This window comes from Dermacentor variabilis, chromosome 6, assembly GCF_050947875.1.
Source record: "Dermacentor variabilis isolate Ectoservices chromosome 6, ASM5094787v1, whole genome shotgun sequence".
Lineage (NCBI taxonomy): Eukaryota > Metazoa > Arthropoda > Arachnida > Ixodida > Ixodidae > Dermacentor > Dermacentor variabilis.
The window spans coordinates 137,537,905-137,553,345 of NC_134573.1; the positions used below are offsets into that span (position 1 = coordinate 137,537,905).

The 15,441-nt window shown below is 45.7% G+C and overlaps 1 protein-coding gene across 1 annotated transcript in view; it reads left to right on the forward strand.

The window, feature by feature from the left end:
* Positions 1–6,914: 6,914 nt before the first annotated feature.
* Positions 6,915–15,441, forward strand: part of LOC142585289 (transketolase) — a 42,899-nt gene continuing 34,372 nt past the window's right edge. Inside the window, exon 1 of the mRNA XM_075695927.1 lies at positions 6,915–7,103. Within this exon, the coding sequence (XP_075552042.1) occupies positions 6,997–7,103 (107 nt within the window). The 5' untranslated portion in view covers positions 6,915–6,996. The remainder of the gene's footprint in view (positions 7,104–15,441) is intronic.

Sequence of the window (15,441 nt, forward strand, 5' to 3'; positions counted from 1 at the left end):
ATTCTAAGCACCAGCGCCGTCTTCCATGTTTACAGCCTCTTCTGTCGCGGTGCACGTAAGTGCGCATGCGCGTGTTCGTCCTCGCTGCAGCCCGAACGAAAGGAGGGAGTCCGGCACGCCGTTAGCAGCATCTCTCCCTCTTCGTTTTTCAATAAAATGGCCACTGCCTCGCCTCCCTCGCCTTGCGACAAAACCTTGAAGTTTAATTTCTTTACTGTGAAAGTTAGAACCAGAGCTCCTATCCCCTTCCCGCAATTATTTTCCAGAAGCTGAAAATACGAATCACAATCCACTAAAACTAAATAAATAAGTTACATGCGTACATCTACATGATTGATGACGATGAAGTGGCGCCTTTCCTTTAGAATGGGTGGCTGTTACTATGACGACAGAGCCATAAAAGCAATGAAAAAGAAATGAAAAAAAATTTGAGATACTATTGATTGCAACGCCACCTTGCGCTAAGTATTTGAGGCTGGCTACTTTTGCCCTGCTTTTCTCGCATCCGGCGAGCGTGACAGGTCTTAACTATTCCCATTTTCAAATAACACAAGCCGGCATGCCACTAACTTCGATAATAAAGATTTTCTACCAATCGAAAGAAGTACTTCGCTCCGGGCCACGTGAGATCTTGGCAGCGCCAAACTGGACTCGTAAACGAATACAGTTCTGAACAGAATATTCTTTTAGTGTAAAAGTAAAATCTCAAACGCCAACGAGGCTTTAAAAAACCGAGTGACTCAAAATTTTAGGAACCCGACTCGGCGAAAGCATGCTACCCCAAATTGATTCAAGGTAAGTGAAACCACATCGAGTGCTAATCTAGATATTGTCAACTTCTGCCATGTTGTCGAATTAGCCATTTTGTCAGCAGTGATTGGCTCACGAGGATGCTACGGCCTCCGTGATTGGCTCAAAATGCTACCATTACAGAATTCGATAATATGGCGGAATTCGATTGTATAATAACAGTTCATGGTCACAGTGATTTCTCTTTTTATCTAGACATCACACGTACCCATGGCGGGGATTTCTAAATAAGAATGCGGCTTACTGTCTCCACAGACTACTGAAAGCAAGAGCATTGGATTCAAAGCAATGTGAGCAACAGCCAAGCATACGTCCTTGGAAGGATAATTCGAATACCGAAGGCCCTAGTGACACTCCAAAGACAGAAAAAAAAAATACGTTGATGCAGGATTGTTTTCAGCCCAGGTATACATACAAGATCGCAGCCCAGTTCAGTTCACTTCAGTTGTATATGACATAGCGCTAACAATGCAATTACGAAAACTCTCTTGACCCCCATAGAAAGATATCTCCCTTCCCTTTTTTCCCATGCATACGCATTGACGAGACAGGTTAAATACTTCGGATGGGCCTTGGTTACCTTCCTTCTAGCAAAATTTTCATCATCATCACACACGCACAAGTGTATATGTGGGTTTGCTTGCGTCTGCATCCTGCTTCACGTACTTTCTACTGTGTGACCCACTTACGTAACTGTGTGTGTGTGTGTGTGTGTGTGTGTGTGTGTGTGTGTGTGTGTGTGTGTGTGTGTGTGTGTGTGTGTGTGTGTGTGTGTGTGTGTGTGTGTGTGTGTGTGTGTGTTCCCACGTAAAACCGTTGCCATCTTGCCATCGCACACAAGTCAGGCTTGGACTGACTTGTGTAGCAAGTCAAGCTTGGAGCAAGTCAGGCTTTCCTTCTTGTATTTCGCCTAATTACATAGTTAGTTAATTATGAATAAATAATGGAATTTTAATGTATTAAGAGCAAAAATGTCCTTGAAAAAGTTGCAGACCATAGCCGCGCGACACTTTTTCGCATTTCGCGGACTTTCTTTCAGGCTTGGAAATTACTTTTATGTAGCACATACTGAGCAACAGAAAGCTGGACAGGGGGTTTTTCAGGATGGATTGCAACTTTCACAGCGACACTATTGCTCTGAATATCATATTTGAGAAGTTGATTAATTAATATTAACGTGTATATTTAGGCTAAATACGAAGCAACGGCAAACAACATTACCTTACTTCTGTCCTGCTATGCAGCACTTGCATACCTTTAAATTTTGGCACAAGTTATGCCAGACACCCACACTGCAGTTATTCAACGAGTAGGACGTAAAAGACATCAAATGGACTGTGCATCTCACCGGGCGTGTTTCAAAAGATCCGGGACTTATATGTGTCTGTTTCGCATCAAGCCCAGACAACACCAAATGTCCTAAGGGCATACCAAGCAAGTATTAAAGTGGACCATGGACCTTAGTGAACGAATGTCTAGTGAACGTCCCAGAATAGTATATGAATGGGCACCTGCATGTAATACATATATAGTTACATCAATATATATGCTTATTTAAGTTGTCTTTGTGAAATGACGCACATTTCGAGCGATCATTGTTTAAAACGAACATTTTATTATGTGCCATCCCGGTACACGCACGTGTCCTCATTCACGCTCACATTAAACTTGCGCAACCCTGCACAAATTGCATGCATTACGGAGGCGAGACCACGAAAATGTCACTTATTTGCTTTAATTACGCATATGAATTTTTCTGCCGTTCGGGCGTTAATTAATTAGCAAGCGCAATACGTTCAACAATATCGCGCGATAGGCTACGTTTGTCGTTCATTCCCACATTTGTTTATACCTCAATCTTGCGCGCTGAACTGCATGAAAAAGTTCAGCGTAGGGAACACTTATTGGGTATCGAAACCGTCCGTGTGACAAGACCCGCATGTACGCTTTCAACTTGCCAATTTCTCGGAGAAGCGGCGAGCAGTTTCGGTTTCAGTTCTTTGAACGTATCTTTTATTGCATAACCAGTTGTGAACAGGCAGGAAAACAATAAAAGAAAAGCTTCATTATTGGTATTTAAAATACTTATTTGCTTCTTTTTACTTTTCATTTTATTATATAATCATCATGTACGGCAAAGCGGCTACGACTCTTCCATTAGCTCCGTGCTATGACTCTGTGGTTTCGCGATTTCGCGCGCTCTCTCAAATAGTGATTTCAAAGTTGGGGCTCGTGGAGCCGGTCTCCCTTTCAATCGAAGGTAAGTGTTGTCGTTTTCTAACTGTTTTTGATCACTCTGGCCTGCGGACACACGTGTGATGGCCTTGTTTTTCACCTTCGTTAGATCTTGCGCTTGGCGCTAGGCGCGCCACGGAAAGCGAATACGAAAATAAGTAATCGTTGCATTTTTCATTCCTCCACGTTCGTAGCGTTAGTCTGCCGCTTTTACAGTGCAGTCGGGTGCTATACTATCGATGTCACTCGCGTAAACAACACGCACACGTCAGTTTACTGGCTATCGAGAATCTGATCAACGAGGAAAACAAGCGAGCAGTACGCTATAGTCGCGTCAACATGGCTTCCATGTCGAGAGCGACTGCCTACCGTCGCATCAGTCACACCGTGCAGGCCGATTTGCGCGCAATACTGGAAGCTATTGGAGAACACACTAAAGCAGAGAATCTTGCTGGTGTCGCTTCCACCTCCTTTCGGCCAGTGGAAGTTTCCGCACCACCTCCGAACCTTTCGCTCGGCCACGTTGCGAGTGGCGGCGTATGTGGCGGCGTGCAGGATTTTTGCGATGTGGACCAGACTGGTGACAGCATTCGTAGCGGTGACAGCTTTCCCGTGGGACCCAACAACGTAGTTGACAGGCGCCACAAAAGCCTTACGCAGAGGGACACCGTAACGGATTCTAGCACAAGCACATTGTTGAAAGAACTGGACGTTACATCATTGAAAGAAGACCTGCGACAATGGAGCTTGGAATCGAATGTACCTCACGATGTTGTAACAAATCTTTTAAAAGTTTGTCGCTCGTATTCCTTGCGTGAGCTACCAAACAGTGTTGTTGTTGCAAGACAGAAATTTATACTGATGTTGCTTACGACACTAAGTCTGATTGATGACATGCTGTAGCATTTTACGTTAACCGTTTAGGGCAATTTTTAAGAATATGAGTAAAACTAGAAGCCAGTTAGCACATTTATATTACCAAGACATCATTTATAAATGGTAGCACAACTTTTCAATGCTAACTGGATCCCGATTCATCTTTATAGCTGTATTTTTTTCTTGTTTCTTTTTAACCGAAGAAGCACATGGCTGTTCAAGGAGCGGACTCAACCAAACAAAAAACTACACGCGTACTGCAGTCCCTCCTGAGCTGGAATGCGGCAATCAGCTTAAGCTGGTTTCGTATGAAGGAAAAAAAGAAATTATGTGAGCTGCATCTGTGCAAACTGTGTGGTGAGTGAGGTGTACCAAGCTCGATATCACTTTGTTCTTTTTAAATCTAGTGTCAAGCAGTATACTTACTCTACCTGTAGGCTGCTTTGGCAGAATGTACCCCTTATTGCCTAACTAGATGGATTTTCCGTGGCAAAATATATATAATGCAGGACATTGTAAGAGGTTATGGCTTATACACCTATTATTCACACTTTGCCGAGTTTTGTGCTGGTATTTAGTTTTGTCTTTTTAGTAGAATATGATGCTGGTCCAAGTTTTGTGTAGGCTGTAAAACTTGTGAGAAGGATTATATTGCTTATGCATGTTGGCTCATGTACTAATGAGGTCAGACACACAAATGACACCCTGAAGGATGTCCAGAGGGCCGCCCTGACGTGTTTCCGCCATGCAACAAACATAATTTTCTTAATTTTCACTGTCGAATATGATCATGCAGAAAGTCAGTTTTCTCGTTGCAGATTTTCTGCGTTGTCTGTATGAACATTCTTTTTTCTCCAGTATTTCGTTTTCTTTTTTGTTTTTAATTTTACGGTTTGCCACATTCAGCACGATAATTTCTTTTATGTGTTGTTTCCTGTGCCCAATTGAATTTTCTTATTTACTGAAACTTAATTTCTTTATTGGTGCACACAGCCAACACTGCCTGCGTAACTCTCTTCTAGCAGTGGAGAATTAAGAGTTAAGAGAGCAGAATTAAGAGTATTAACTGCACCATTGGTGCAACTGAGAACACTATGGTACAATGTTTAAAAAGTGCACAGAAATATAAACAAAAGCAGCTTAGCAAGTAAATACAACTTTGAATTCTGCACTACTAGATGAGTTAAGCAGGCTGTGCGCACCAGTAAGAAAATTATTTTCTAGGAATTCAAAAATTTCTGTTATGCACAGAAAACAACACGGAAAAAAATTCACTTTATATTTTTAGTTATTGTGAGGAGAATGTCCTAACTATATATATATATACATGGGAAGTGTGCAATAAAAATTACATTTCCTTCCAAAGTTTAACTGTCATGAACTGATGAATAATTTATAGTGCATTGTTCAACATAAAATTAGTGTCATACACTTACATAAAAAATCCCAAATTACTAAGAATGGTTTAAAAATACATTTTTCTGCCTAAACGTTAGCCATTTTCGGAAGACTCCGAGATGCGCTGCACTTGTCCCATCGTTTTCTTTTTATATTATTCAATTCTGTTATAGAACTGTTACAGGATGATGGCCTTCAGTGCTTTTTTCATTTGCTCCTTTACCTGTTCCTCGACCTGGAACCATCTCCAAGCTCTTGTTTCAGGCTTGGGATTGAAACATGGAGTGCGAGATCAATTGTTGGTCCCATTTTACGATGGGAACTTCCACACAGTCAGTGTTGTGTAGCTGGATGTGTGGGCTTCTGCGCTCGCAGCACTGTTTCCAGGGTTTTCAAAATTTGGTAAACATACAAACAGAGAGGAAAACAACCACTGGAGTCCATAAACCTGCCGCCTCGGGGGGAAAGCAGCAAAACAAGTGAATTACATCTCGTGGAGAGTACGTTGAAGGCGATCAAAGTTAAGAAATGTTACAGAAATGTACAAATTTCAAGAAGGCTATTCTTTGTATATATGGGTATGTGCACTTTAAAACCTGCATGCACTGGTAATTTCTAGTAACAGTGGAATATGTAACATCCAAATAATCCCAGAATGTCCTGCAGAGGAAATTTAATGGACATCCTGGTGGACATCCAAATATGATCCCAGAATGTCCCGGAAAGGAGATTTAGTGGAAATCCCGTGGATGTCGTTGTTTGGCTCATTTGGGGGATTTGGGGACAGGTACGGGTCATCCTTGGGACACATCCCACGCCTCCTAAGCAGGACATCCCAAGGACACCCAAAGGACGTCAGTGTTTTGTCTGAAAGTTGATGACGTGCATCTGTGAACCACGATGTCATGTACCTTTTTAGACGACTAGAGCATAAAGTGAATTTGTCTACTTCTAATTTTATTTTATTTATTTGTTTTTGTAGGGGTACCCACATGATAACTCTAGCACAGCAAACCATGCTTTATCAGAAAGTACATATATACGCATTTTCCTTCATGCTAGCAGAGAACTTACCGGATTTACATCAGTAAAACACTACATATTCTACATTGCGAATGATATAATTAGGCTCAAATTCGTGGTAAGATCTGTACGTTAGCTTATTTATTGAAAACGGTGCAAGTTCGAGGCCCCCCAATGCTAGCTAGCTCCTGAAAATTCGTTGCGTGCAAGAATGCGTTCAATAATAACACCAGTGGTCATGTTGCAAGAGATTGCTTGATTTTGAAGTGCATTCTGCTGAAGCGGCAGAGCAACAAAAATACACAAAACTACTTTTTTGCAAGAAGTCACGTTTGCAAGCATGCTGCCGCCATCTGTCGAACAATTTTTAAACGAAGTTCTCATGGGGAGAGCTAAACATCTTAAAACACTGAATTCATAATTTAAAAACTGCTAGTTTAACAAATCTAACTTGTTTTATTACATTTACAATAGTAGTAACTAAAAATAAAGTTAAAACCGTCAAGTGTCGCTGTATGCCATATCTAACTGAGTGGGGAACTGCATGTATTCATCTAGTAATTATGGCAAATGAAGAAACTAACGTAAAAAACGCGGAAGGCGCCGGCTGAAGCAATTGGAGTGTGTCCGAGAAGTCCCTGAAGTTTGGACATCATGGCCAATTATCATCGACCAGATGTTAAAACATCGCAGGAGCTCAAGGACATAGCCAACAAGCTTAGAATTCTCAGCATCAAGGCGACGAACGCCAGCAATTCGGGGTGAGTCGGACGCTGCGAACCCGCCGGTCGGCCGGCGTTTCTATGGTGATACGCCGTGATGAACGATGTGACAAGTGTTTGGCGAAGGTGAACACTGTAGCCACGTGTCCTATCCTGTTGTTTACTTTGAGTTCTAGTTAGTAGAGTGGTTAGAAAACTGATATCGCGAGGCTTCCGGAGTCGATTACTTGCCGCACGTGCCCATTTCGCGTCTGTCTGCAAAGGATCGATAGACGGCTTCCGGTCTCCATGGACCCACGTGTTCCGTTTTGCATTTCCCAATCGTTTCCAAGAGTCACCGCTAATAGTGTCCTATTTATAGAATGACGATGGGCTGCCCAAGCTTGCCACTCAAGTGCCGCGCGGAGGTTTCGCTTGCTTGTTTTCCTCAAACCGCTTTCGCAGTGCCGCAACGTTATGGACTGGTGTCGCCATCTGGGAACGCTTGCGGGTACAATTGAGTTACCAGAGGATGACGCGGTTTTTTCGAGTTCTCAAGGTTGCACAATTACAACCTTATTGTACCTAATGGGGACTGATGAAAGATTCTGCTACATGGACGGTGTTAGCTCATTGGCGATGCGTCGGTCACCCGTTTTCTTCCATTTCTAATTTATTCAGGTTTAAAATTGCCGGTAGTATGGCAGTTGCCTGCCGACACATAGGAAAGATGTCTTGTGTCGTTAAGCCGGCTTCAGTTAATTACTGCTTTCTCGTGAGAAACATCAGCCGCGGATTAGAACGGAATTCAATCTGGTGCCGAATTTTCTCACGTCGGCCACACCACTCGACACGCGTCTGTGCGGCACATAGTTGGTAAACGTGGGGGTGGTGTGCATAAAAAATAAACAAACATCAATGTTCTGTAGTGTTCTCGCTTAAAGCACGTCTATACTATAGATTCGTAATTGCATAGTCCATGTATAAGTTGCCCTGCAGTCTACATGTCTCGTTCGCGTTCACGATCTCAACGGCGCAACCAAACCGTATGCTCGTGCTCCAGCAATACCGTGCACCGCTACGGAAGTTACAGAGCTAAGTGAACCCATTCGGAAGGCGGATTCGTTAGGCTATATAGCGCGCAATAGCCGTCGCTGACTGACCAGCGTTTGTAGCCCGTTCTGTGCGTTCTCTGGTTCTATCACAATAGCCGCTCGTGCGTTGCCAAGTACTAAGCTTTAATGCGGCCCCATAATACACGTCGCAGAGGTGCGGTGCTGGTACGGTCTGTTTCGGTGTCTGCGAAAAGGATGGTCGCTCCCGTTTCAGCGATGCATGCAAATGGGCTTGCGCATGTATAATTAGTGCAAATAACTACCAAGTCTTTTAGCGTTGTGATTTCTTTAAGGGCTCTGCGAACTTAAGGAAAGGTTTTTCTTCTGAACAGTATAGTTCAAGGTGATGTCAGGAAAATAAAGAAAGCAAAGAGCTAGTGTACATATTTGCCTGCATCTCACATTGCCTGTACTCGCCGAACACTTAATACACTTGCGCTATGCGACCCAGTGACCACGATCTGTTTACTAACATGCAAGTGGTTGGAGCGTCGAACAGCTCTGCGAACCCGATGCTCCGATTGGCGAACGCCAGTCGCAGCTTCCGCAACGCTGCACAGTTTTACTTGAACGCGGAACCTATACAGGCGCCGTCATTTCGTTTAACGCGAAACCGGTCTTTATCGTGCATTTATAACCTGCCACTAACGGGAAGCCGGAAGCGAGGCCACTGGCTGCAGTGTTAACTTGTGTTTGTTTTGCGCGGTTCCTAAAGCTGGCTACGGCGCGAACGAAATATATAATTATTTATATTTCTTTTTTTTCGCTTTTCAGCAGGCTTGTTGCTTTTTGCACGGCTTTATTGCAAGGACGCTTGCTCAACCTTACACCCCTTGTTCTTTGTTTCCTTCCTTCTTTCTTTCTTTTCTCTTTCTTTCTTTGTCAGGGCCGTGTTTCGAAGCACCAAGATACTCTTGCGTATATACGTCTTGCAAGCCTGCGCTGCTCGCGGACGCAGCCAGTCCAGGGATACGCTTGGCCAGCGATGAGTGATTTGTGGGCGGTGTCTGGGCTGTGGCCGTGCGTGTAGCTGCGGCGCTGCAGTTATTGCGCGCGCTGACGGTCGCACGTTCCGGAAGAAACGTTGATGGCGCCTTGCCAGAATGCAGCGCCGAAGCGGTCGCCGTATTTCGCGCGCAGGAAACACGCAAATTCAGTTTTAGTTAAGCGGGTTGCACAGTGTTATACATCCTTCCAGTGGATGCGGTGGCCCTTCACGAGCATGTTACTGGAGAGGAGAGGTCGGCGGAGCTAAATAACAAGAACGTTGGGAACTTTCTTCGTTGTACTACATAGCAGGTTGCATATAGGTAGTTAGAGAGCTCCTCTGTGCAACGGGACAGACAGACAGACACAGACGGACGGACGGATGAACGGACATACATACATACATACATACATACATACATACATACATACATACATACATACATACATACATGCATACATACATACATTTTGAGACAAAACCTTCGCGCGCTTTCTCAGTACATTTGTTGGCCACCTTCTAATCGACTAATTCGCTATGCTGTCGTGTAATACGTGTACGTGCATGCAATCATCAGAGAGAGCGGGAGGGAGAGCAAAACTACGCATTTGCATTGCCTAAATTTGTTTTCTTTGTGGAACCGAAACCGACACTGTGTATAGGTGATATTTACAAAAGGACCATCTTTGTCTTTCGTTGCTATAGCGCATCATCTCCTCCCCCCTCACAGACACACACACGCACTTGTGGTTTCTATAATCACATTCAGGGACCACGCCGCCGGCGAAGATAATAATTAATCGCACGCGCTGATGCGGTTGAAAGAGCATTCCTCGATTGCGGAAGCCAACCCCAGACAAGCTGAATGCGCAAGAGAGCGTTCGCGGTTGGTTCATTCGGCTTGCTTTGCTCGGCTTTCAACTGAGTGACCGGTTAAAAATAGTTCATCGCGATTAAAGCGTTGGTCAATTGCCAGAAAGACCGTAACAAGCCGATCACTCAGCGACGCTGTATAGCGCTCGATTCCGCCACTTCCATAACCGGTTGCTTGCTTGCGGTGTTTCCTGAAATGTATGCACTTACGTACCTAACGACGTCAAAGATTGCGTTGGTTAGTTCTGCATGACCCTAAACGCAACATCGCGATTTCGGACGAGGACATAAGAGCGAAGCAACTGAAGTGCAAAGACAAGCTACGGGGGCGGAGCTACTGCTCATGTGTTACTGCGCCAAGTAGTCCGGCGGGGCTGTGACAGCGCTTTTGGTTTCTCGGAACATGTAGGCGCCGAATCGACTCGGCTTCCACGTGCGACAGCTTCGCGTTTGCCAAGACGACGGGGATGAAAGCCGCGAAATAAACAAACTTAAACACACTCAGTGGTGTGTTGTCTCTTTAGCTATTGTAAATAGGGTGTTATCGTTTCCTCTTCCCCATCTTAAACTAACACTAATGAAGATGTGGAACTCCTTGCAGGAGCGCTCTCGCTTCTGCGCGTTTCGCCTCGGCGCAGTTTTCCCTTCATTGCCACAGAAAGTTGACCACAAGTTCAGTACACGCCAGCGCTGTAACGTGCAGGCAGAGTCAGAAGTGTTACGGAATGCCAGAGCTGTAGGAGAAAGCAAAAAAACTATATATATACTGCCGCGCGTGTACACAAAACTAATGCGACAGTAACGTACCGCCTTTCTTAGCGCATCATCATGGAAATCATACTGTGTGCAGGATCCCCTTCTTTCCAAACCAGAGCAGCAAACTGTTACCATCTCGGCGATATCCACAGTGAACTTTCTCTTCTTAATCCTTCCCTCCCCTTTTCACTTCCCCCAGTGTAGGGTAGCCAACCGGTCTCAGTGCTGCTTAACGTCCCTGCCTTTCATTTATCATTTTCCCTCTTTCCAAAGCCGGAAACTGGTTCCGGCGAATCGCCATGTTAGCGGAGGAGTGAGCACGGCTGCAGCCCTCTCACCTTTTCCGCTCTCCGTCGATGCGACACGCCAGCTCTGTTACATGCACCACATGACACGATCGTCCTTCCCCGGCTCGAACTATACGTTCCCCTGTCGCATTAATACAATTCGCCTTTCTAGCGCATTACTGCCGTTTACATGCGATTCGAAGCTTTGGAAATGCGATGCGACGTGCCACTTGTCGCACTCGTATACGAACGCCGCCTGTGTCCGTCGTTCAACGTTTTCGACGCATTTTTTGGTGCGAACATTGGCTCCTTGCGGAACTTTAAACAGTACCGTATTCTCTGTCTTGTTCTTCTTCTCTTCTTTTTTTCGTTACGTCTCTTTTGTATTATATTTTACTGTTCTTACACCCTTTCCCCAGCACAGAGTAGCCAGCCGGTCTGAGAACTGGCTAACCTCTCTCTTTTCCCGTCTATTCGTGCTTCGTCCTCCTCCTCCTCCTCATCCTCCTTGGTAACGAACCTTGTTGATCTCTAGACGTTGCGTTGGCCTCCACGTTCCGCTTCTGTGCTTTACACATCTTTGGTCGGGAGCAACCCACACATCATCCCAGGTCATAATTCTATCTATATGGAAGCTATACGCAAGGAAGCTGCAATGCACACTGGGGCGCTGGTGGACATGTACATACAGACTGCAGTCTTCTGCTTCCCTTGAATGATTCAATCCGCGGATGACTTGGCAGTGGCAAAAGTAGGGGCACGCCTGGGCGACCACGCGTTTCCTCGTTGTCGAAATATTATTGTGATCATCGCTGCCGTGCCAGAGCCCATCATTTAAGCTGCACGAGGGTCCTGTCCTAAACGCTGGTCGCCGCGGCTGTGGGCGGCAAGCAACTCCCCAAGGTCATTGCCAACACGCATGCGGAAGCGGCCAACTTGTGCGTACGCGGTTGGACCTCATGCTGTAGACAAAAGTTTGCTCGGCGGAAGTGGAACGTCTAGAGCTTTATGATGACACACACAAACACGCACACACGCACGCACACGCGTACACACACACGCACGCACGCACGCACCTTGAGTCAAACACTATATGTATACCGGCTGTTTCTGCAAGTACTTTTAGAAATATTTGAGATATAGCCCTTCCGAAATTAAGGGGACGTTACTTCGAAGACATTCCGGGAGCGCTGGCCACATTGGGGTGACGTGTGATCTTAGGAAATCAATCGACAATGAAAAAAAAAAGAAAGATCCAATATTTTACTTTCAGTCTATTTATTTCTGAGGGTTCGTCGTAATCCGCAGGTTGAAGCCCCGTCACCCTAGACACCGTATCAACTTTCTGATCTTGAACAACGCGATTACCCGCGGAACTGTGGCACGAAACTGTGGCTCTCAGAGCGCGCGAAACCGAAACTGGGAAGCTCCAGCGTGGGCGTAGCCGTGGCCCTCGAAGCGACGTTCTGCTTACGTTACCCGACCACGGGCTCGGTGAGCCCCCAGCTCGCTGCCCACCTCCCAGTCTGCCCCACGCCCACTTTGAACAACATATATATATATATATATAATCATGGTATGACGTCACCATGAACGTCGCCTCTGGTCATGGCTAGGTGGCGTGAGCCAATGCCCGAATTCAAAAGGTTCAGCTTTTATCCATCCATCCATCGATCCTCTTGAGGCGCGGCCATAATATGCAGGTGTTCTGTGGCGCGGCCACGCGCGCGTTGCAGCTTGCTAGTTTCGGTTTCGCGCGCTCTGAGAGCCGAATTTCGTCGTACCACACAGTTCCGCGTTTTCCCAGATCCGGAAGTTGACACGGATTGCATGGAGAACTCGCTTCAGTTTAATGAAATTACGATGAGCCTGCTGAGATAAGAAGTTTTAAGATCTCTCGAGTTTTTCTCGTTCAAAGCTTAGCACCGGTGTGTCATTGTGACGTTACGAATTTCAAAATATTTTTGCATATTTGGGCCGTTTCCATGCATAAAAGGCGTTCGAAACAGGTTCCACTTTTAGTTCCCTTATAATGCTATGTGCATGAGGCTTGCTTATTATCGATAACCTATGTTTACTAGTTTGGAGCAGATGCTGTGGAACTGCTTCACGTCACGAGCAGCTACTGCGAGGACATTTACGTGCACGTTACCACAAGTCTCTCTCTCTCTCTCTCTCTCTCTCTCTCTTAATTTCTTTTTGTAACTCCTTTTCGGATTAGCAATATATACGTTCACGGCAGGACTGATACTTCGTTCGTGTAACTTACAAACTCGGCTAATATATTTCTTTGTAATGTCCCTTCGACACGCGATGGCAGCACGGCACTCGACAATCGAAGCGCACTCTCATGGAATCCCCTGCATGCATGCAAATATTGAGCACGCATTTAACACAAGTTGGGCGCGCGTCTTCCGAAGTTTTGCACCGAATAACTGTGTAATGGCTCGTACGCATCACTTATCTTCGAATACGGTGAGACCATTTTTCACTGGCTTCGGGACTGTATACATTGCACTGCCTGTGTGGTATACATAAGTGCAGGGGCGTCGATGAATGATGCGTATACCTTCGCATCGGATGTGACTTTTGCGCGTCACTGACCGTTGATCAATCAATAAAGTGCGCTTAAGGTTGTATGCTGTGCACTGTTCATTTATACCGTGCTACTTACTACGCGCGTGCAAATTAGATAAGCGTCTATACTGAGACACAATGGGCCTGCATGCCCGCGTGCAACATGCTCTGTTATTCTATTCATCTTACAGTCACGAATTCGAGAGTAACGAGCGTTTCGTTGGCGTTTGCAAGCCGCTTGGTTCCTGCAAAACCCAATTAATTAAGCGGAGCTAAGGATTTAGCTATGGAAGCACTGGAAGTGGTAAGGGAATACATCTACTTAGGGCAGGTAGTGACCGGGGATCCGGATCATGAGACTGAAATAATCAGAAGAATAAGAATGGGCTGGGGTGCGTTTGGCAGGCATTCCCAGATCATGAACAGCAGGTTGCCATTATCCCTCAAGAGAAAAGTGTATAGCGGCTGTGTCTTACCATTACTCACGTACGGGGGCAGAAACCTGGAGGCTTACGAAAAGGGTTCTACTTAAATTGAGGACGACGCAGCGAGCTATGGAAAGAAGAATGATGGCTGTAACGTTAAGGGATAAGAAAAGAGCAGATTTGGTGAGGGAAAAAACGCGAGTTAATGACATCTTAGTTGACATCAGAAAAAAAGAAATGGGCATGGGCAGGACATGTAATGAGGATGGAATATAACCGATGGTCATTAAGGGTTACGGACTGGATTCCAAGGGAAGGGAAGCGTAGCAGGGGGCGTCAGAAAGTTAGGGGGGCGGATGAGATTAAGAAGTTTGCAGGGACAACATGGCCACAATTAGTACATGACCGGGGTAGTTGGAGAAATATGGCAGAGGCCTTTGCCCTGCAGTGGGCGTAACCAGGCTGATAATGATGATGATGATGATGAAGGATTTCGAGCAAGCAAAATCCGTTTGTGGAAATGGTCGTGTGTGCGGGGATCTCGTTGCTTTCGCAAGTTTTGCTCTTGGACTGGCTTCCCGGACATCTATAGCTGTCCTCGGTGCAATATTTTCTAACACGTGCGTATATATCTAGAAGAAGACTCTCTCACCCCACACCCTCCTCCCACCGTCTCTGCCCTTTCTCTCACTCCTAGACATCTTTATTTAGGCTTAGCAGCTAAACCCCATAGCCACTTCAAGGCGGTTATCGCGCGCGTTGATATCGAGAAATGGCGTCTTGTATCTTTTGGCGTCTCGCGTGCGCTCGCGCCTCAAAAGTTTCGCTGCGCGCTTATCGCGCACCCAGCAAATATTGTGGTCGCCCGCTTATCTCGGCGCCGTGTCTCGTTCAAGTGTGTGTAGCCCCCACGTTGGTGGGTGTTCGACGTGGGTATATATATATACGCGGAACTCTTCCTCCCCAGTGTCTGACGCTGCGCGCGCAGGCTTCTTGTTTCGCGCTATCGCTCGCTAGCGAAACTCCCGTCTGGATCGTGAGACAGGGAAGAGATACGTTGAAACAGGCTAGCGATAGCCGTGTCTCTTTTATTCATTTGTGCACTCTATACTCGTTCATCCCGCGCGACGGCAAACCCTTTCTCTCTCCCTATGTTGTAGCCAAAATTCGAGCTTCAAATGTTGTTTACGCGAAGGCGCTCTGACGTTTCTGGATAAACACGACTGTGCGACCGGTTTAAAAGCCTGCGTCTTTGAGGAAGGAAAACGCGATGTGAGCGTGGTTGTGACAGTGCGCAGAGGGAATCGAGGTGTGGTTGCATTAGAGTGCGAGCTATTTAGATACAGCTGGAGTCGGCGAATCACGAGCACTGATCAC